We start from the raw sequence: 21,274 nt of genomic DNA on the forward strand, positions 1-21,274 counted from the left end.
AACAGCTGGAAAAAAAGTGCCCAGTTTCGTTTTGGAATCAAGTCTGAGCAATTTATTGAACGGCAATGGTCTCTCAGCAGTATTATCCAATTGCAGTAAAGCTAAACCTGACCTGACGTGAGAGTGTCGGTGTTAGCATGAACACTGAAAGTTTAAAATGGCTGGTACTTGGGAGACTGGAATTGCCTGGTGCTGCTGCCGCCAGCCAGCCAGCCCAAAGGTTAATTTGGAACAATTACATTCATACACAAATCTGTTCAATAGCACTTAGTGGGTAAGTGTTTCATCCCATTCTTTATTGAATTGAGTTCACAGGTAGACATAATACATACGACAGAACAGACTTAAATGTTCAATAAAGTAATATTTTATGCTGCATCTTGTACAATCACATTAGACGAAGGTCAGAAAACCATCTGGAAGAGAAATATTGCACAATGTTAAGATTCATTGCATTAATTTTGTTTCCCCTTAAATACTGAACATAGTGATTTCCTATTTTTGTTCAGTTGAACTATCACCTTAAAGGGGTGGGGTGAAAAGACATCAAGGACATTGCCTTTTAAGAGTTTTGCATCATTCCTACATACAACGCCTTGCATTTTCAGGAAACTTTCGATTTACCGGCACCTAAATAACCGGAAATGTCGGTTAACCGGCAAAATTCAGGAGTAGGTTTTACTTCATATTTATTTGCCTTCTTCCATCTGTGCTGTGCAAGGGTGTGGCTGCAGCTGTTGCTAAGCTACAGAGACGCTTGGAACTTGTGGCCATTGTTCTGAACTTGTTGCTAAGCAACAGGGTTTGTTGCTTTATACGGAGCTGTCAGCTCTCCCTATCTTTTACTATAGCGTTGGGTTATCCGGAATTTTTGATGAACGGCGCCACGTCGGTCCCGTCCGTGCCGGATAAAAGAAAGTTTCCTGTATAGCGCCCTTAATGTGGTAAAATGTCCCACGGCGCTTCACAGGAGTGGTATCAGACAAGACGACATCAAGCCACATTAGGACAAGTGACCAAAAGCTTGGTTCAAAGAGGTAGTTTTAAAGGAGCATCTTAAAAGAGAGGCAGAGGTGTTATGGGAAGGAATTCCAGTGCTTGGGGCTTAGACAGCTGAAGGCACGGCCGCCAATATATAGTGAAGAACCTATAAGACAGATATTTCTAACTTCTTCCTCATTTGTTGTACTCTCGTTTGTACGCGAAGTTTAAGTAGTGCAGAATGTGGGGGTAGGATTGGGAGGATCTAAACATGCAGATGGGCTTGGAGCTCATGTACACTATGCAACAGAATCTAGTAACCGATTGCTTGCACAGGTAGAGACATGACACTTGCCCTCCTGAGCATACATATCAAAATAAAATTAATTTCCATTGGCAGGTAAGCAGCTTCAAATATATGCCCCACAGGTATCAATGAGCAAAACTCTGCAGATTACCTCATGACGTTGTCACGAGTATGTAGAATACAACCTATGTTCCCTGGTGGAGCTTCGTGTAAAGAGACTGTTCCTATTACTCAGTTTTGCGACCTCTGCTTGGCATTGGGTTTACTTAAGCTCTACTCAGCTGTATATATATATATATATATATAAACTGAATGGATACAAAATACAAATCAGATAGAAAAGAAAAAGACTTGCATTTCTATAGCGCCTTTCACGACCTCAGGACGTCCCAAAGAGCTTTACAGCCAATGAAGTACTTTAAAAAAGTGTAGTCACTGTTGTAATGTAGGAAATGCGGCAGCCAATTTGCACACAGCAAGCTTCCATAAACAGCCATGTGACAACGCCCAGATAATCTGTTTTAGTGATGTTGATTGAGGGATAAATATTGGCCAGGACACCGGGGATAACTCCCGTGCTCCTCTTCGAAATAGTGCTATTGGATCTTTTATATCCACCCGAGGGGGCAGACGGGGCCTCGGTTTAACGTCTCATCTGAAAGACGGCACCTCTGACAGTGCAGCACTCCCTCAGCACTGCACTGGAGTGTCAGCCTAGATTTGTGTGCTCCAGTCCCTGGAGTGGGACTTGAACCCACAACCTCCTGACTCAGAGGCGAGAGAGAGTGCTACCAACTGAGCCACAGCTGACACATAGCAGATACATTCAAAGAAACAGACATGCAAATTATAGATCTGCCACCATGATTTCCTAAAGCCAAATGTCTGCATGCTGATTAGGCAGGTCTGCTGCAATGCTCACTAACTTTACATGTAGAATTAAGTACTAGAAGGGCAATTGTTGTTTTAAATTTAAGCTCACTACTTGGTTCAGAACCCGATTCAAACTTCAGACAGGAGTTAGCTGGTGAGCAAACAGTATAGGTTTTCCAAGGAGCTTTTACAAACCTGCACACTATAGGGGTTGCCTTTCCCTGCCATGGGTGAGCAATAAGCTGAAATGTCTGCCACGTAAACTCAAGGAACTGGGTGCAAAATAGATGAAGCAGCATCTAGAAATAGTCCAGGGTCGCTGGATCACACGGACAATGTTGCCTCACAGCGCCAGGGACCCAGGTTCAAATCCGGCCTCGGGTGACTGTGTGGAGTTTGCACATTCTCCCCGTGTTTGCGTGGGTTTCCTCCGGGTGCTCCGGTTTCCTCCCACAGTCCAAAGATGTGCGGGTTAGGTTGATTGGCCATGATAAAAAAAAAAAAAATTTGGCCCTTAGTGTTAGGGGGGATTAAATACGTGGGGTTACAGGGATAGGGCTTGGGTGGGATGGTTGTCGGTGTAGGGACCGGGTGCTAGGGTTTGGATGATCAGCCATGATCTCGTTGAATGGCGGAGCAGGCTCGAAAGGCCGAATGGCCTACTCCTGCTCCTATCTTCTATGTTTCTATTATGGCCGTGACACCAATTGAAAACGAGTTGCCAGCAAGATAGCTCGGGTCTCCATCTGCCTGGATTCTGTGAATGATCGTGGCCTCGAGATAGAAAAGCACTGAGAAGGAGATGCTGCAGCTAGACCCAGTGGATCAAGTTTCTATCCAAAATGATATTCTCTACTGGTGCAAGGGCTGGGTTATTAGATTCGGTTGCATAGTGTATTTGCTTTCAGACAAAGGAATCTCCAATGCAGGTCTAATGGATAACCAGACGGGGTGGTACTCTCTCTTGAAAAGTTGCACATTTGCCAGACAGTGTTTTACACACAGTCAAAAGCATCACCAACACACGCAATTGCCACTAGACTTATTAAAAGTATTAAGCCCAAAAGGGGTTTGGCAACACTCACTATTGCTAAAGTTTTGCTTTTAATGTGAAGACAACAGTAGCTCAGGGTAACAATGATGCAATGCTCTTTTAAAAAAAAAAGATAGGGCAGCTCCATTCTCTGCCCTTCAAGGTGACAGAATTTTTCTATTTGAACACAAGTGGAACAAATGACAAATCAACACTAGTTCACATTACTCAAGCCAACATTATCTTTTTTCAGGAGACACTTCATTAACAGACGGGCAACCAATGAAGCTGTATAATGAAGTTTCTGAGTCACTGATACAGCTATCACCTTTGAGGTGAAGCTTCATCTACTGTGAACTGAACAGTAGACAAAGCTGCTGCGACTGGGGAGTGGGTACTAACAGTAGATAAAGTATCTTAAGTCAACTTTAACAAAACTTTGAAAATATTGTCCACTATAAAGCCAAGAATTTAAGCAGTTTTGACGACATCAAGAAAACTTCAGTTTATAGGAATGTTTCCAGCACTTCATTTTATTTTTAAATGAGAAAATTTAGCAATGCCTTGGCTTCAAAATGGATCTAATTAACAATTCCACAATTAACATGCATTTACACTATTCATATTTCACTTTGTTTCAGTAGATGATCTTACACAATTTATGGGATTATAGTAGCTTCCAATTTAGATTTCTGGTAGCCAATCCACTATATTCTTCGGACAAATACAGAATTTACACTTTACAAATCTCTATTAAAAAAATCATAGAATTAGCTGACAAATCAAACTGATCAGATAAATAAGGAATCAATGCGGTTCTAAACTCACCAAATATAACATTATAATTTGTCTAGACCGACCTCCTCCGGGGTAGGAATCCCCAGTTCAGTCAATGTAGGCCTAAGTTCTTGAATAACGTACGGGTAGATGTCTTTGTGATGGCTGGCTTTGTCCTGAAAAGTGGAAGCAGGCACATTTATACACAACTTGCTTTACTTGGGAGAAGCCCGTCAACTGCAAGGTGGCGCCCAGCTAGCGTACTGTTAAATCAGTACGTCGCAGCCTGGCAGCAGACTCAAAACACAAATAAAGCGGCTTACCGCAACCTAATCAAACCAGCAATTCACTGGCTTGAACAGAGGAGGTACAACTGATTCCAAATTTACCCTCATTTCAAAGTCCACCCACCCCCCACCCCAAAATGTGGGCAATAAGGCTTTAAATTATTTTATTTGAATCAAACAGGCATCCTCATTTTTCTCCTCGCTCCTGAAGAAATGAGTTACATATTAAGTCATTAACGATTGATTAATAGCACAATCTACAGGATTGAGCGATGCCTTCCAGAACCCATTTGAGAAACTGCAGTATGATGCTCTCAAGGGAGAGAAGGGAATCAATTATTGGAACATCTATTCTCTACAGTATTAATAGTCTGCCTTAGGGTCTTCAATAGCAGCAAATTTATAAAATTGTCACTAGTTTAAAAAAAACAGAAGATACGTACACAATTGACGTGCAAGGCAAATACCTCGATAACCTTTGTTGTTAAAGTATAAGCGGCTCATGCAGTAATCTACTAAACGTTATACAAATTGCAATGAAATCACAGGGCAAGCATTTATGTAGCATCTTGTCACACCCTCGGGATGTTTCCAAGCACTTCACAACCAATGGATTACTTTTAAAGTTCAGTCACAGTTATGTGGGCAAACACAGCAGTCAGTTTGTTCACAACAGCAAATGACTCAACAGTCTCTATAGTGTATGTACCTTTAAGGGGGGAACTACTTTCTACAGCTCATGTATACTGTAGTACCGGCAGTGACCACACTTGTATATAGCACTGAGTAGTAATCTGTACAGTCAGTTCCACTGTGAGCCACGTTGAGTAAACACCTGTTGTACCGTTTCTCCTGCAGTCTATGTCTTATACACAGACACAACAGTTTCCTTCTACATAGAAACATAGAAGATAGGAGGAGTAGGCCATTCGGCCCCTCGAGCCTGTTCCGCCATTCAATGCGATCATGGCTGATCATCCAAATTCAGTACCGTCCCTGCTTTCTCCCCATATCCCTTTAGCCTTAAGAAATATATCCAACTCCTTCTTGAATATATTTAACGAATTGGCCTCAACTGCCTTCTGTGGTAGAGAATTCCACAGGTTCACCACTCTCTGGGTGAAGAAATTCCTCCTCATCTCTGTCCTAAATGGCTTACCCCTTATCCTTAGACTGTGACCCCTGGTTCTGGACTCCCCTGCCATCGGGAACATCCTTCCTGCATCTAGTCTGTCTAGTCCTGTTAGAATTTTATAAGTTTCAATGAGATCCCCTCTCATTCTTCTAAACTCCAGCGAGTATAAGCCCAATCGACCCAATCTCGCCTCATACGTCATTCCTGCCATCCCAGGTATCAGTCTGGTGGTGGCGTGCAAGGGAAGAATGCAGATCAAGGCGCTGGGAGAATTCCCACTCTTTGAACGTTGACATGGGACCTTTTACATCCATCTACGCGGTTAAGAGTGTCTAGGCTCATGTCTTTCTAATTTGTTCTTGGCATGTGGCAAAGCAGGATTTATTACCAACGCCCTTGGTGCAACCAGGGATGAAGAATCAACCAGGTAGTGGGGGGACTGGCGTCACATGTAGGCCAGGCTAGGCAGGTGTGGCAGTTTCTCTTCCCTGGAGAATATTAGGTTTACTAGTGAACCACAAGGTGGGAGTAATACTCTCCTTGCTAAATAAAAAGTTTTTTTTAGGGATCCAATAGATGTTGAACACACATCTTTCCCCCCCCCCACCCCAAACTGGGGGAGAGCATGAATTGTTTCATCTCCTGTAAATTACAACACATCAGGTTCACTGAACTAGAGTGATTGAAGTTAAAATACCATGTAATAAAATGCAATTTAAGTATTTTAATGGGATTTTCAGGTCAAATTCTATAATTGTGTGGAATGAATAAATCAGTGGCATTATATGTTCATTTATAAGTATGTAATTAGTCAGATCCCTTTCCTTTTTATAAAGCTCAGGAGACAGTAGAAAAGATGTTCCAGGATTCATGCATGTCGGAGGCAGATTAACAGCATTGTGTGTGCCTGTCTTGGGGACAGGACAGGGTGGTGTAGCTAGGTCGTGTTTGGACGTTGATTACATAGAAACAGATGTAGACCATTCAGCCCAGAGTCTGTTCCGCCATTCAATTAGATCATGGCTGAACTGTGCCACAACTCCATTGTCCTCGGATGCGGGAGTACTGGAGGAGGTTGGCAGTTTGGGGTAGAAGTGGATGGAGGATCATGAGGTTTGGCAGCACGGAGGAATTTTTTTTTTTTTTATTCGTTCATGGGATGTGGTCGTCGCTGGCAAGGTCAGCATTTATTGCCCATCCCTAATTGCCCTCGAGAAGGTGGTGGTGAGCCGCCTTCTTGAACCGCTGCAGTCCGTGTGGTGAAGGTACTCCCACAGCGGTGTTAGGGAGGAATTCCAGATTTTGACCCAGCGATGAAGGAATGGCGATATACATCCAAGTCAGGATGGTATGTGACTTGGAGGGGAACTTGGAGATGGTGGTGTTCCCATGCGCCTGCTGCCCTTGTCCTTCTAGGTGGAAGATGTCGTGGGTTTGGGAGGTGCTGCCGAAGAAGCCTTGGCGAGTTGCTGCAGTGCATCTTGTAGATGGTACACACTGCAGCCACGGTGTGCCGGTGGTGGAGGGAGTGAATGTTTAAGGTGGTGGATGGGGTGCCAATCAAACGGGCTGCTTTGTCCTGGATGGTGTCACGCTTCGAATGTTGTTGGAGCTGTACTCATCCAGGCAAGTGGAGAGTATTCCATCACACTCCTGACTTGTGCCTTGTAGATGGTGGAAAGGCTTTGGGGAGTCAGGAGGTGAGATACTCACCACAGAATACCCAGCCTCTGACCTGCTCTTGTTGCCACAGTATTTATATGGCTGGTCCAGTTCAGTTTCTGGTCAATGGTGACCCCCCAGGATGTTGATAGTGGGGCATTCGGTGATGGTAATGCCGCTGAATGTCAAGGGGCAGGTGGTTAGACTCTTGCTTGTTGGAGATAGTCATTGCCTGGCACGAATGTTACCTGCCACTTATCAGCCCAAGCCTGAACGTCGTCCAGGTCTTGTTGCATGCGGGCATGGACTGCTTCATTATCTGAGGAGTTGTGAATGGCGCTGAACACTGTGCAGTCATCAGCGAACATCCCCATTTCTGACCTTATGTTGGAGGGAAGGCCATTGATGAAGCAGCTGAAGATGGCTGGGCCTGGGACACTGCCCTGAGGAACTCTGCGAGAGGAGAGCCAGCAGTAATGAGTGTGGGAAACGACATGGGCAGTTGGCGTGGGGGAGGGAGGGAGCTGCTGTGAGATGTAGCAAGAAGAAGCGGATAGGAATGGGCATTAGGGCTGGAGCAACAAAATAGAGCAAAAAGAACATGAGTGAATGAGAATCTTTCCAACGCTCACAGAAGGCTTAATAAAGTAAGTGGCTTCTAATGCAGTGAACTGAAAGAGCATATATTATTTAACAAGCAAGCATTGAAGTAGGGAGGGATGTGTAATTGCTACTTGAGATTTAAGAAATGGGGCTGCAAACTAGTGAGAGGAACCCATTTGAGGAATCCTACGTTTCCAGCAGCGAATACTTGGGACTGTAACTTCTTGTTATGTCGAGGCAGGAATCCCTATAGGCGTTCACTACACTAGCTGGGGAATCCCCAATTATTGCTCTGGCATGGCCGAGGTACTGGCTGTGGGGAATATCGAGTGGGGGGGGGGGGGGGAAGCTCGGGATGGCAGCTGCTGCTAGGGAGAACTGGGAGAGGCGAAAAGCCGAGAAAGCCTCAGGTGGGAAGCACAGCACCATCTACAGGAAACTCTCGATTTACCGGCACCTAAATAACCGGAAATCTCTTAACCGGCAAAATTCAGGAGTAGGTTCAGGTAAGTTTTACTTCATATTTGTGGCCATTCCTGGATCTGTGGCTGTGTAACCGGGGTTCCTGCACCTGTTGCTAAGCAACAGGGACACTTGGTCTGTGGCTGGAGTTCCTGCACCTGTTGCGAAGCAACAGGGAAGCCTGGATTTGTTGCTGTGTACGGGGCTCTCGAACCTTTTAACTATACCGCTCTGTAATCCGGACTTTTTGATAAACCGGCACCACGCCGGTCCCGGATAAAGAGAGTTTCCTGTACCTTGGAGACGAGATGTATGGTAAATGTAGCTAGGTACGGTACAGTCACGATCGAAATAGGTGCAATAAGAAAATGTCACAGGAATATAACAACTTGCATTTATATAGCGCCTTTTGTGCTTAGGAACCTGCAGAAAATATGTGCATAGTATGCTAGGCTTTTAATACATTTAATTAACTAATGGTGCATGTTTGAATGGGATTCAACAGAAAGAAAAACTGCACTTCCACAACTGTCAATTTGTCAGAAACCTCTACACTTCCAGTAGGTAAGCAGATCCCTGCTTTCGCCCACTAATCAAAGCTATGCCAGCTCACATTTTCAAGTTTACTAAACAGACCAGAATGCTGGAAAATTCAATTCAACTGACCTTCACTGCTTCTAGGATGCGGATTGCACTAGCTAGATCGTTTAATCTACGGCATGCTCTCAGGGCAGCATCAAGAATTTTGGGTTCAGGTACCAGGTCGTATCCAATAAGGGTGTTCATTCCTGTCAAATAAAACAGACATTTACTACAGCAGCTCATCAGCACAGACTGTACAAAATGGCCGATTTTCAAAGCAATGTCAAACTTCAAGTGCAGAATGCGAGTGCAAAATTTTTCAACCTCGGCAAACAAATTGGGGAGTAAAATGACTGAAGTGACCAAGGAGGAAAGCCCAAACTGCAGAATAGCACCAAGATTGAAATGGGACGAGATCAAACAGCAATAATGAGATAAGTCCAAGCTTGTAGACAAAATAGCAGTGAAAAATGCTGAGCTAAAATAATCACAAAGAAACTAATTTTGGCCTGATGTGGCCAAGTGACATATTGGGCCAGAATTTGCTGGACAAATAACAGTCCGTTCAAAGCGTGCACAAAACACTCCGCAACCTGTGGCCAGGAAGAGCTATGCTGCGAGAGTCGCGAATCGCCACAAAATGCTGGGCCATTAGCCTCGCAAAAATGGGAGCTCCCCTTTTTAACCTCCCCAGGAGTGTCAAGAATGTAGAACTCGCTACCACAGGGAGCAGTTGCGGCAAATACTATAGATGAATTTAAGGGGAAGCTAGCTAAGCATGAGGGAGAAGGGAATAGAGGGTTATGCTGATCAGGAAGGATGGGAGGAGGCTCGAGTGGAGCATAAACGCTGACATGGACTGGTTGAGCCGAATGGCCTGTTTCTGCAGTAAATTCTGTGTAATTTGCTGGATTTGCACCGTAAATACAAATTAAACTTGTCGCAGAAAGTTAGGGCTGCTATTTCATGGCATGATTTATGGCTCCGACATGCCACACAACCTTGGAGGCCCAGAAAAGGGAACAAATGGCATTGTGAAGTCTCAATCCTGCAGGTAGTAAATTGTTCCTTAAGTTTAAAAAAAACATTCTTGCTTTCCTTTGTCTCTTTTCTCTCTCTCACACACAGTCCAATCTTTCTTTCCCACTACAGGAAACTTTTTTTAAAATCCGGCACGGACGGGACCGACGTGGTGCCGGTTCATCAAAAATTCCGGATAACCGAACGCTATAGTAAAAGATAGGGAGCCGAGAGCTCCGTATAAAGCAACAAACCCTGTTGCTAAGCAAGTGTAGAACAATGGCCACAAGTTGCAAGCGTCTCTGTAGCTTAGCAACAGCTGCAGCCACACCCTTGCACAGCAACAGACGGAGGAAGGCAGGTCAATATGAAGTAAAACCTACTCCTGAATTTTGCCGGTTAACCGAGATTTCCGGTTATTTAGCTGCCGGTAAAATCGAAAGTTTCCTGTATTTCTTTTTATCTAATTTGACTCTAATTCACCCCGTTTCCATATCCGTCGGTCTCTCTCTACTGTTAAATTTCATTGTTTAAGGCGATTTACTGTTGATCCTGTCGTTCACCAAGGCCCCAGATGCCCTCGCCGCTTTATCAACTCGTGCTTCCAGCAATTTGCAAGGCAAAAATAATTGGAGCCGGCGGACGCGGGGGAAAAAATCCAACACGTGGCACTCGCTGCGAGATGCCCCACTCCAGCAAACTCTGGACCAGTAAGTGTTAAATTAAACCTTTAGTTTTTATTAAAGGGATAAAACATCTAGTTAGGATCAAGAAAATGTTCTTTGTTGACAATGTTTTATAAATGATCAAATGTTGTAACATTTGAGAATAGCATTGAAATATATATTTGAAGAGTCAACTTTTAACAGTTTAGTCCATAGCAGCTAAATTCTTGGCTTTTATGTACTTGTTTATTAATTAAAAAAATTTAACAGGTCAACATGCTTCAAAAAGCTGAAAGAATTTTAGGAGCATCCCCACGTTACAAATCTAACATGGCATTAGGGGTATCGCACAACTCAAGTCCTAGTATAGTGCTTGGAATACCTTGGATTAACCAGCATAAGTGCACCAACAAATCATACAATGTATAGAAAATATTTTACATTTATATAGCCTCTTTAGTATAGAAAAATGTTCCAAAAGGACTTCACTGGAGGTGCAAGGAAAAAGCAGAGGCAAAAAAGATAAAATTAGGAGAGATAGCCAAAAGCTTGGTCAAAGGTGGAGAGGCAGAGGGATTTAGGCAGGGGGCCTAGACAGCTGAAGGCATAGCCAGTAATGATGGGTAAGGGTGGGAGGAGGATGCACAAGATGTTGGGAGTCAAAGGAACAGAGAGTTTGGGCTACGGGGAGACTTGTAGGAGGTTAGAGAAAGATAAGAAGGGGCGAAGTTACGGAGAGATTTAAACACTGGTTAGAATTTTAAATGTGATGTGTTGTGGGGATTAGGAGCCAATGTAGGTCAGTAAAGACAAGGGTTAATGAACGAGTGGGACTTGGTTTGAAAAACACACCAGCGCGGCACAATTAAAGGGCAAGGGAAAACTGAGGGAACGTTCACGGTGTTGGGACCTCTGGATAAAGGTTTACAGAAGTAGATGCACATTGAGGATTGCAGTGCACCAGCAAAAAAAAAAAGCATTTAGGAGCAACGATCTTCAAATCCAATTTTAGGCTTATAGGCACACTCTACCACATCTTCAAAGGTCAAGTTCTTAAACAATTGAAAGAAAACAAGAAAATCTAGGAAACTAGACGAGTACATGAGAGAAAAGGGGATAGAAAGATGTGCTGGAAGGCTGAGATTAGGTAAATGGATGGGAGGAGACTCAGGTGGAGTATAAGCACCAGCGCAGACGAGTCGAGCCGAATGGCCTGTTTCTGTGCTGTATATTCTACGTACAGGAAACTTCGGTTTATCCGGAGGTTGTATGTCCGGAAACCTCGATCTACCTGCAGAAATCAGGGGCCGTTTTGTTAGGGTTTTTTTTCTTCTCGTGGCTTTTCCCCCCCCCCCCCCCCCCCCCCAAAACAGTCAGGCTCTGCAAAGTCTCTCTGAAGCTGTTGCTAAGCTACAGAGATGCTTCTAAGGTACGGCCGACTGTTTAGAAGCTGTTGCTAAGCAACAGTGTTTGTTGCCAGATACGGAGCTGCAAATCTCCATATGCTTCAACATTAACGTTGGTTTGTCCGGCAGTTTTGATAGATCGGCAACAGCTCGGTCCCGACGGTGCCGGATAACACAAAGTTTCCCGTAATTCTATGCAAGGTCTTCCAGGTTTACATTGGGGTTGCTGCTAGCTGTGGAAGAGGGTTCGAGTACAGGAACAAGGGTGTCTTGCTGCAGCTGTACAGGGCCTTGGTGAGACCACGTCTTGAGTATTGTGTGCAGTTTTGGTCACCTTATCTGAGGAAGGACATTCTTGCCATGGAGGGAGTGCAGCAAAGATTCACCAGGCTGATACCTGGGATGGCAGGAATGACATATGAGGAGAGATTGGGTCGATTGGGCTTATACTCACTGGAGTTTAGAAGATTGAGAAGGGATCTCATCGAAACCTATAAAATTCTGTCAGGTCTGGACAGACTAGATGCAGAAAGGATGTTTCTGATGGCCGGGGAGTCCAGAACCAGGGGTCACAGTCTAAAGATAAGGGGTAAGCCATTTAGGACTGAGATGAGGAGGAATTTCTTCACCCAGAGAGTGGTGAACCTGTGGAATTCTCTACCACAGAAGGCAGTGGAGGCCAGTTCATTAAATATATTCAAGAGTTAGATATATTTCTTAAGGCTAAAGGGATCAAGGGATATGGGGAGAAAGCAGGGACAGGGTACTGAATTTGGATGATCAGCCATGATCTCATTGAATGGCGGAGCAGGCTCGAAGGGCCGAATGGCCTACTCCTGCTCCTATCTTCTATGTTTCTATGAAAAACTCACAGTAAACACCACCCTCCGCGCCCCCCCCCCCCACACCCGACTAAAATATAAAAGCAGCTTTTAAAATTCTGTCCCACCCAAGATCGAGCATTCCTTTGGGAGAAATTAAGACTGCAAGTGTTAGCAGGCTGTTTAACTGCAGCAACATTACAGCCAAATCTAAATCACATTACCCAGTATCCACCCAAATGGAATGTCAATAGGTTCACTATTACAATCAGCTGCAGGAATCTCAAATCAACTAATTTGAAGATCTGGGCTCTCACTGCTCTGAAACCTCAGCATGAAGCAGAGCAGCCCACAGAGCCATTGGCAGAGTTTATTTTCACACGACAAATTAATCATTGTTTTCCCCCCCATCCCACAAACTGCCTACAAAGATTCAGCAGATAAAAAGCAGACATATTCTAAGAAGATAGTTACGTTTTATTTCTGGTCTGTACTGAACCTCAACCAGGATGACAGCGGAGACACCAAAGCAGCCACTCTAGGTCACAAAACTTATTTCAGGCCATACTCGTTATTTCTCAATCTTCATTGCAAGTGTGTCTGTGGATACCACGTGTGAATAGCGTCATGCTTGGCTATGTTAGCTCCCAGTTAACCGCCCACATACAGTCTCCAGGCTCACCTGAACAGTCACTTGAGCGAGACAACAGAAGATCAAGACAACACACACAACCACTCTCAGCCTTCGAAAAAGAAAGATAAAGGGACAAAGAATGAGGGAGAATAAGAGGAAAAATGGATTGAGACGACTTCACCCCCACGGAGACATGCTGGTTTAATATCAAACAGGCCATATGCCTTTTTTGGTTATAAGTGCTTTCATAGTACAGGAAACTTTGTGTTATCCGGAGGCTAACTGTCCGGAATGTTCGAGCCACCGGCAAAAATCAGGAGCCGTTTCGTTAGGTTTTTTTTCTTCTTGTTGCTTTTTTCTCAACAGTCAAGCTCTGCAAGGTCTCGCTGAAGCTGTTGCTAAGCTAGAGACGCTTGGACTGTTTTAGAAGCTCAACAGGGTTTGTTGACAGATACGGAGCTCAAAAGCTTCCGTATCTTTCAACATTAGCGCTGGAGTGTCCGGCAGTTGAGGGAACGGCAACAGCTTGGTCCGTCGGTGCCGGATAGCACAAAGTTTCCTGTACTGCAATACAGAAAATATTAAGCAACAGTTCCCGTTTTTCATTATAAGTCATCTTTCAACCTTTTGTAGGCCAGTGAGGATGGTTCTCCTAAAATTGCTCATGACTGACATGACACTTGAAACATTCTCCCTTAATAGCCATTACATCAACTACTCATCCTCCACACCGATTTACTTTTTACCTTTCCGGAGCTCCCAGGCATCAATGTCTGGCTTGTTGAAGTACGTCACCCAGCGGGCATCAAACTCCTCATCAGTTTCCTGTTTGCATGTGAATACCAGCGTGAAGCAAGGGGCAGCTGTCAAAGAGACGACACATTAAAGTCTCAACATCGGACATCTAACAGTCTCAAATTCTCGTCCAGCCTCCAAAAAAAACACAATACCAATTATGTACACACATCTTCTGGGGGCAAGGTAACATGTAATGTGTATCTCCGCTCCCTCAATTCTCAACATGTAAAACACAAATATTTTTATTTTATAAAAAAAATTGTTGACCAAAATTGCAGCAAAGCATTCTCATAAGAACTCTATTCTCGCAGCTAATATTTACTTGTGTTGAGAAATATATCGCCACCTATTTCCATTCCCAGTTTATTCTGTTTCAAAAGTGGAGATGAGCCGTGACTAACCCCCTCCACAAATACCACTAATCAGAGCAGCACCAGGCATGGCTACAGTGGAACTAGAGCAGCACCCGGTCAGAATAGAGGGTGGTAGATTCAATCATCAAGTGGCTGAGGAAACACTTGCCACACTGGAGCAAAACTCCGACTGGCCAATCATATTAGAGCCAGCATCAGTTGCGGAATAGCCCCGTGCGCACAAATCAACAATCTTGAGAGGAGACTTCCTCAAAGAAAGCAGAAGTTAATGTGTTAACTACGTATGGTAATACTGTAAGTGGCAGCTTCACGGAAGGTTACTAGCTTTGATGTACTAGAAACAGCTGGGACCTTTTCCTGACTTTTGAAGTAAACTTTAAGTTTACAAGTTTAAAATGTATAATGCTGATCAATAATTTTCTTTTGGTGGGGGGGGGGGGGGGGGGGAAGCATGTGTTCATTTGGGAACTTTCTAGCCAGCTCAGGAACATTAGCAGTAGAAACTGGTTCCTAATCCCTGGTTGCACGCTGCAAAATACTACGGTTTTGTGTTCAAAAGTAAAAGTAAAACCATATTACCTCCATACGTAGGACAATGTAGTTTTAAAGATTCATGATTAAATAGCATTGTATTGTTGGGTCAAATTATATTTAAGTGATCAAGTAGTTTCACTTCCTGACTGAACAGGATTCATAATCGCCTATTCAAGACAGGTGCAAGAGTGTTTTGGGTACAAATTAAAATACATACAAAAAAATTTCACATTTGAAAATTGAAGTTAACCCTGCATTCCTGCAATCAGTTGATGAAAACCAGCTTGACTGCCAGAACCCCAGAATGCTCAAAGTGTGGCATTTCAGCCTCTCCGGTGTACTGCTCTGCACGAATCATGGCCAGACACTGCTGGCATCTGGGCTCTTCCTCCCACAGCAAGTGCCTGGGTGCTTTGTGCTGCTGCAGGACGAGATAACCGTGTCAGAATATGGAAAACAAGAACTGAGAAAGTAAAGCAACAGCTTGCATTTATATCGCAGCTTGAATGTAGTAAAACATCACAGGAGTGTTAACAGAATTTGACACCGAGCCACATATGGAGATGTTAGGGGAGGTGGTTTTAAGAAAGAAAGAACGAACGAACGAACGAACGAACGAACGAACGAACGAACGAACGAACGAACGAAAGAAAGAAAGAAAGAAAAGAAAGAAAGAAAGAAAGAAAGAAAGAAAGAAAGAAGAACGAACGAAAGAAAGGAAAAGAAAAGAGAGCCCAATAGGGATGCACAAGAGGCCAGAATTGGAGAAGTTCAGATCTCGGAGGGTTGTTGAGCTGGAAGACATTAGAGATTGGGAGGGCAGAGGCCAATGTGGGGTTTAAAAACAAGCATGAGAATTTTAAACTCAACGTGACGGAGGGTGGGAGTAGGCAGTCTTGGGGATGGAGAGGCTATGGGTTGATAGCTCAGCTGAGGGTCAAATAAGACGCCATGGTTGCAAACAGTCAAATGGGAGAGCACAGAGCGTCCAATCTTACTCTCAGTACTGCAGGGAGAGGAAGAAATAATCAGAGTGTAGTAACATTTTCTAGCTGTTGATTAGGGTTGGTAACATCGGTGACAGGACATGCATATCCCAGCAGTGTCAAAAATGCAGGGAATAAACAACAGAATCCTGTTACAAAGGTGAACTAGAGAAATAAAAAATGTTAAATACAAGTCAAACAGACAGGCAACAGTAAACCAGAAAAATTATGCTCATTTGAATAGAATGGAGGAAAGTATGCAGACCGAAACTAATGGAAAGGTTTTGGGGGGGGGGGGGGGGGGGGGGGGGTGGAGAGATAGAGGGGGAAAGAGGTGGGATTTCATTTTAAATTTCCAGAGACAACTATAAAACAGGAAGCTATTTTTGTTGCTCATTCTCTTATTTGCAAAGTTATATAGTTTCAATGTCTTGCACACAGGAATAAAAAGCCTCTGCATTCTGGCCCACTAATACAGCTTCTACCTGATCGAGTGGCCAGCGAGTAGTGTATGTAGGCATGTTTGAAAAGAAACCAAAGCCCCAAAAAAGTGCCATTTTGGAAACAGTAAGGCTGCCAGTGAATGCAATACTGGGCTTTGAAAGAGTGGAAACAGTAGACATTTGAACATTAAGATTGTCCCAATGCTGCCTTAACATTTAAAAAAAAACACCAAAATATTGCTTGAGATATAGCTAGATGGAGTTGTACTTTCATTTTGAATGCTGCATTACCACAATAAACTAATCTTGGCCTGTTTGCACCACACGATGGGCCGAAGGGCCTCTTTCTGTGCTGTAAAACTCTATGACAAGGTGCCTATTTGGCAATACGAGCAGGAAATGTTAATCGCTGACAGAGCCAAGCCTACAAGCAGTTTCCCAGAACTGAACACCAATGCTCAGTTTCCTTAAAGCACAACTGAACACAAGAACAAACAGCTGAAGAGTTCACCACCCAAACAAAGCCAGCCGTTTCAGAGCTTCAATCCCACCTAGCAATGAACTCTTCGCCAGCCAACATTTTGCAGCAAGTTCTGACACTGGTAGACTGTATGCATTTCAAGTCTGGTTGTAAGAAAATACAAATAAATTAAAACCCAACATTTCCCAACTCGTGCATAACATGGTGCTTTTTTTTGTGCCCATCAAGCTGGTAGATGTCAATACTGGCAAATGGAGCATTTTCCCCTACTTATAGTACAGGAAACTCTATTATCCGGCACCAACGGGACCGGCGTGGTGCCGGTTTATCAAAAAGTCCGGATTACAGAGGAGGTATAGTAAAAGGTATGAGAGCCCCGTACATGGCCACAGATCCAGGCGTCCCTGTTGCACAGCAACAAGTGCAGGAACCCCAGTTACACAGCCACAGATCCAGGAACGGCCACTAATATGATGTAAAACTTACCTGAACCTACTCCTGAATTTTGCCGGTTAACAGAGATTTCCGGTTATTTAGGTGCCGGTAAATTGAGAGTTTCTTGTACCCGGTTACAGCATCAAGAGCAGCCATTATATTTTATAGGATTTTTGATTCAGTTTCAGAAGAGTGGCCTCTGTGCATCGCTCTTCCACTTTTGACACTCTGCTTGGATAGGCGATCCCCGTAGTGCTGCAGGGTTCCACAGTTACAGCAGACACCAAGAATTTACATCAACGGGACCAGCTCCCAACATTTATTGGAATTAAACCAGTAGCCATTAACAAACAGCACATTTGTTGACTCACACTTGCGTGGACCGACGATGTCATTCATTTACTACCAGGTGATTTACACTAGAGGGCAAACGACAGGCCAAGAACCACAGGGCTGCAGTCGGCTGCCCTCCAGCGCTCTTCGATCAGGTACAGCAAAGATCAGGTACAGCTCCGCCTACCCAGCTCAATATGCCTAAACCATCTTGGAACACCATTGTCATTTCCCACAATGAGCAAGACAGGAATTTTCAAACTAATTATAGCTGTTTTGTAAGCAGCTTGTGCACTCTGGACTCAGACTCCCAGGAACTGAGTTAGCGCTCCTAAATAATTTTACTTAGAATGTTTACAGCCTCAATCTTCAGCGCCATTAATTCAGAAGCAAATTCAAATCCATTTTCTAAAGAACAATCTACTAACCTCCTTTCAAAATGCATTCAAAGTATAAAAGTGCAATGCCCCGAACAGATTTCATTCAATTAAACAGCCTTAGAAGACTAGTCATATGTAAATCACCTTCTATTTCCCCCCCTGAAGAATTTATTTTGTTGCTTCCTTCCCCTCCCTAAATGGGCAGGCAGATAAACCCTCTAGGTCACTTGATAATCAGTTACGAAGCACACAAATGGGCCAAGGTGAATATGCCCTCAAATTTATCTGCAGGCCTTCACTCACTCCTAGACACTGGCAGACCAGTCGAGATTAAAAGCCTGCCCATTTTTAACTCACGCTCCATTATTTTGTAGGGGCAACTAGTTTGTTTTCCAGTACATTGAACCACATCCTTTTTTGACAATTTTTTAAAAAGATATTCAGTGCCTGCAACATTTGTGAACAGACCTTCCCAACTAAGGAACATATACAAGTGACCTTGAATTATCCTTGACTGCACATCCATTAATTCAACTGCTTTAAAATGCACCAAACACCCGTTTCTGGAACGGGTGTGGGGGGGTTCCAACTCTCAACATAAACATTTTAAAAAGGAAAATAATCTGTAAACCCAGAGAGTTTGGATAAATCTAAAGTATTTGCAGGCAAAATGTGGCATAGGATGCAGATGTGGTGATTTTTGCAATGCAAGACAAAATTGGTGTGCAAATCCAGATTAGTTTTTTTTGGGAGGGGGAAAATAATACTGCACCTACATACAATTGTTAGCAAAAAATAAAACTAAAATGTAGCTTCCTCCTCCTCCACAGGAGTGTAAATGCTGCACCTTAATAAATGTTTAACCACATCAGCTCACTGGTTTCCGTTGTCAGCAGTGGCTCAGATGGCAGCTCCCTCGCCTCGGAGTCAGGAAGTTGTGGGTTCGAGTCCCACTCCAGAGACTTGAGCACAAAATCTAGGCCGACACACCCAGTGCAGTGCTGAGGGAGTGCCGCACTGTGGGAGGTGCTAGTCTTTCGGATGAGACTTTAAACCGAGGGCCCGTCTGCTCTCCCAGGTGGGCGTAAAAGATCCCGTGGCACTATTTCGAGGAAGAGCAGGGGAGTTCTCCCTGGTTGTGGGGGGGGGGGGTGTCCTGGCCAACATTGATCCCTCAACCAACATCACTATAAAAACAGATGACATCACATCGCTGTTTGTGGGAGCTTGCTGTGCGCAAGTTGGCTGCCACATTCCCTACATTACAGCAGTGACTATACTTTAAAAAAGTCTTTCATTGGCTGTAAAGCGTTTGGGGACGTCCTGAGGTTGTGAAAGGCGGTATATAAATGCAAGTCTTGCTTTGATGGGCATTTTTTTATTCCACTAGCCCCCCCCCTGAATAGAGACCCAAATTGTTTTACTACACCAACACCCCCCCCCACCCCATTGACTTTTTTTATTGCACCAACCCCCCCATTAAGAGACTTTTTTAATGCACCAACCTCCCATTAATACTTTTATTGTATCAACCCCCCCGTTAATACTTTTTCTTATTGCACAAACCCCCCCGTTAACAGACTTATTGCACAAACCCCCTGTTTAATAGACACTTTTATTGCACCAACCCCACCTGTTAATAGAGACTCTTTCATTGCACCAACACCCCCCTCCCTGTTAATACTCAGAATTTTTATTGCACCAACCCCTCGGTTATTGCACCAACCCCCTTGTTAATAGAGAGCGGAGACGGACGGGAGGAAGGTGAATGCAGCGTGCCTGGCCCGGGAATATCACTAGGCCCGGAGCCTTGGCGGGCCGGGTCATTACAAGGACACCGGGCCGCAAAATGGCTCCGCTCACGCTCCCGAGCCAGGGGGGGGGAATCGACAGTAAAATGGAGGTCGAAGACCAGATCAGATACCCCCACACCAATAATCAATATTTTTTTAAAAATCAATTCTGATTCGGGTTTAATCCTGAGGGGGCTTCTCTCTCTTTTTATGGACTTACCGGCCGGGAGGTGTTGTTGTTGTAGCTGTGCCGCCGCCCGGCTCCAGGCGGTCAGGCTGAGCGCCGCTCGGAACATGGCTGGGCTGCGAGTGGTTGTGTGTTGGGGGGGAAAGGGGAGGTGAACCGGCCGCTCCACACACTCTCTCTCTCACTCACTCTCTCCACACCCGCCCGGCCAAAGGCAAAGCCAAGCTGGAGGGAGGAGCGCCAGCCCTCGCTAACTTCCGCCGCCGCCACACGTAAGCGCAAACTCCGCCCCTCTCTCCTCCCAAGGCAGCTACGCAACCAATTCAACCCCTCGCACATGCGCGCCGTCACACCGCTGTGACCATTGCGAGTCCCCTTTCTGCCAGTACCTGTTCGCGCTGCCATGTTTTATCCTGGCACCACAAGCTGCAGGTTCCCTCAGCTCACGGGAGGAGTCACTAGATTGCCAATAGGACTGGCATAAAATTGTTTTTCACTATGGGTACCTGTATTATTGATTTACCTGTAAAATTTATTGTTGTATTTATATTGTTGGCCATAATTGGTGAATGAATGTAATGGATTTACTATGTAACTGTTGAGTTGGATAAGTGCTGTTGTATTTGAATGTTAAAATTTTAAAAGGACAACAGGTTATACCAAGCAAAAATGAGGAGTTACTAGATTACCAGTAGGACTGGTATGTATTGTTTTTTACTATGGGTACTTGTATTGTTGACATTGTATTTGTCTGAAAAAATGTATTCTATTTGTACTGTTAATCTTAAAGCTGTTTTTTGTTAAGGTTAGCCTTATTGTGGTTAGTGAATGTAATGGATTTATTATGAAGTTGATGTATTGTAACAAGTACTACCAAATAAAAGGTCAACCCAAAAAAAAAATTGTTTTTCACTATGGGTACCTGTATTATTGATTTACCTGTAAAAAAAAATATTGTATTTATATTGTTGACCATAAAGCTGTTTTTGAGGCATTTTTTTGTGGTCAATGAATGTAATGGATTTACTATGTAATTGATGAGTTGTATAAGTACTGTTATACTTGAATGTTAAAACAAAAAGGACAACAGAGTATACCAAGCAAAAATGGAGAATTACTAGATTACCAGTAGGACTGGTATGTATTGTTTTTTACTATGGGTACTTGTATTGTTGACATTGTATTTGTCTGCTGCGTGAATATTGGCCGCTGTTTCCCAGAACAGCCGACCTGATTTTAAGCGCTTTCGTGGTGGGTTTTTCAAGTCTTTGTGAACGGGAGG

The 21,274-nt window shown here is 44.0% G+C and overlaps 1 protein-coding gene across 1 annotated transcript; it reads right to left on the minus strand.

Annotated features, from left to right (window-relative positions):
* Window positions 1–275: 275 nt before the first annotated feature.
* Window positions 276–20,101, minus strand: LOC147097352 (cytochrome c oxidase subunit 5A, mitochondrial-like). The gene is made up of 5 exons (XM_085972002.1): window positions 20,026–20,101; window positions 13,995–14,132; window positions 8,787–8,908; window positions 4,023–4,147; window positions 276–416 (listed from the first exon to the last, which is right to left on the minus strand). The coding sequence occupies exons 1-4, from the start codon at window positions 20,099–20,101 to the stop codon at window positions 4,034–4,036; spliced, it is 450 nt and encodes a 149-aa protein (XP_085828128.1). The 3' UTR covers window positions 276–416; window positions 4,023–4,033.
* Between the last annotated feature and the right edge of the window lie 1,173 nt (window positions 20,102–21,274).

This window comes from Somniosus microcephalus, chromosome 32 (genome assembly GCF_052327205.1).
Source record: "Somniosus microcephalus isolate GS21.2 chromosome 32, FLI_Smic_1.0, whole genome shotgun sequence".
Lineage (NCBI taxonomy): Eukaryota > Metazoa > Chordata > Chondrichthyes > Squaliformes > Somniosidae > Somniosus > Somniosus microcephalus.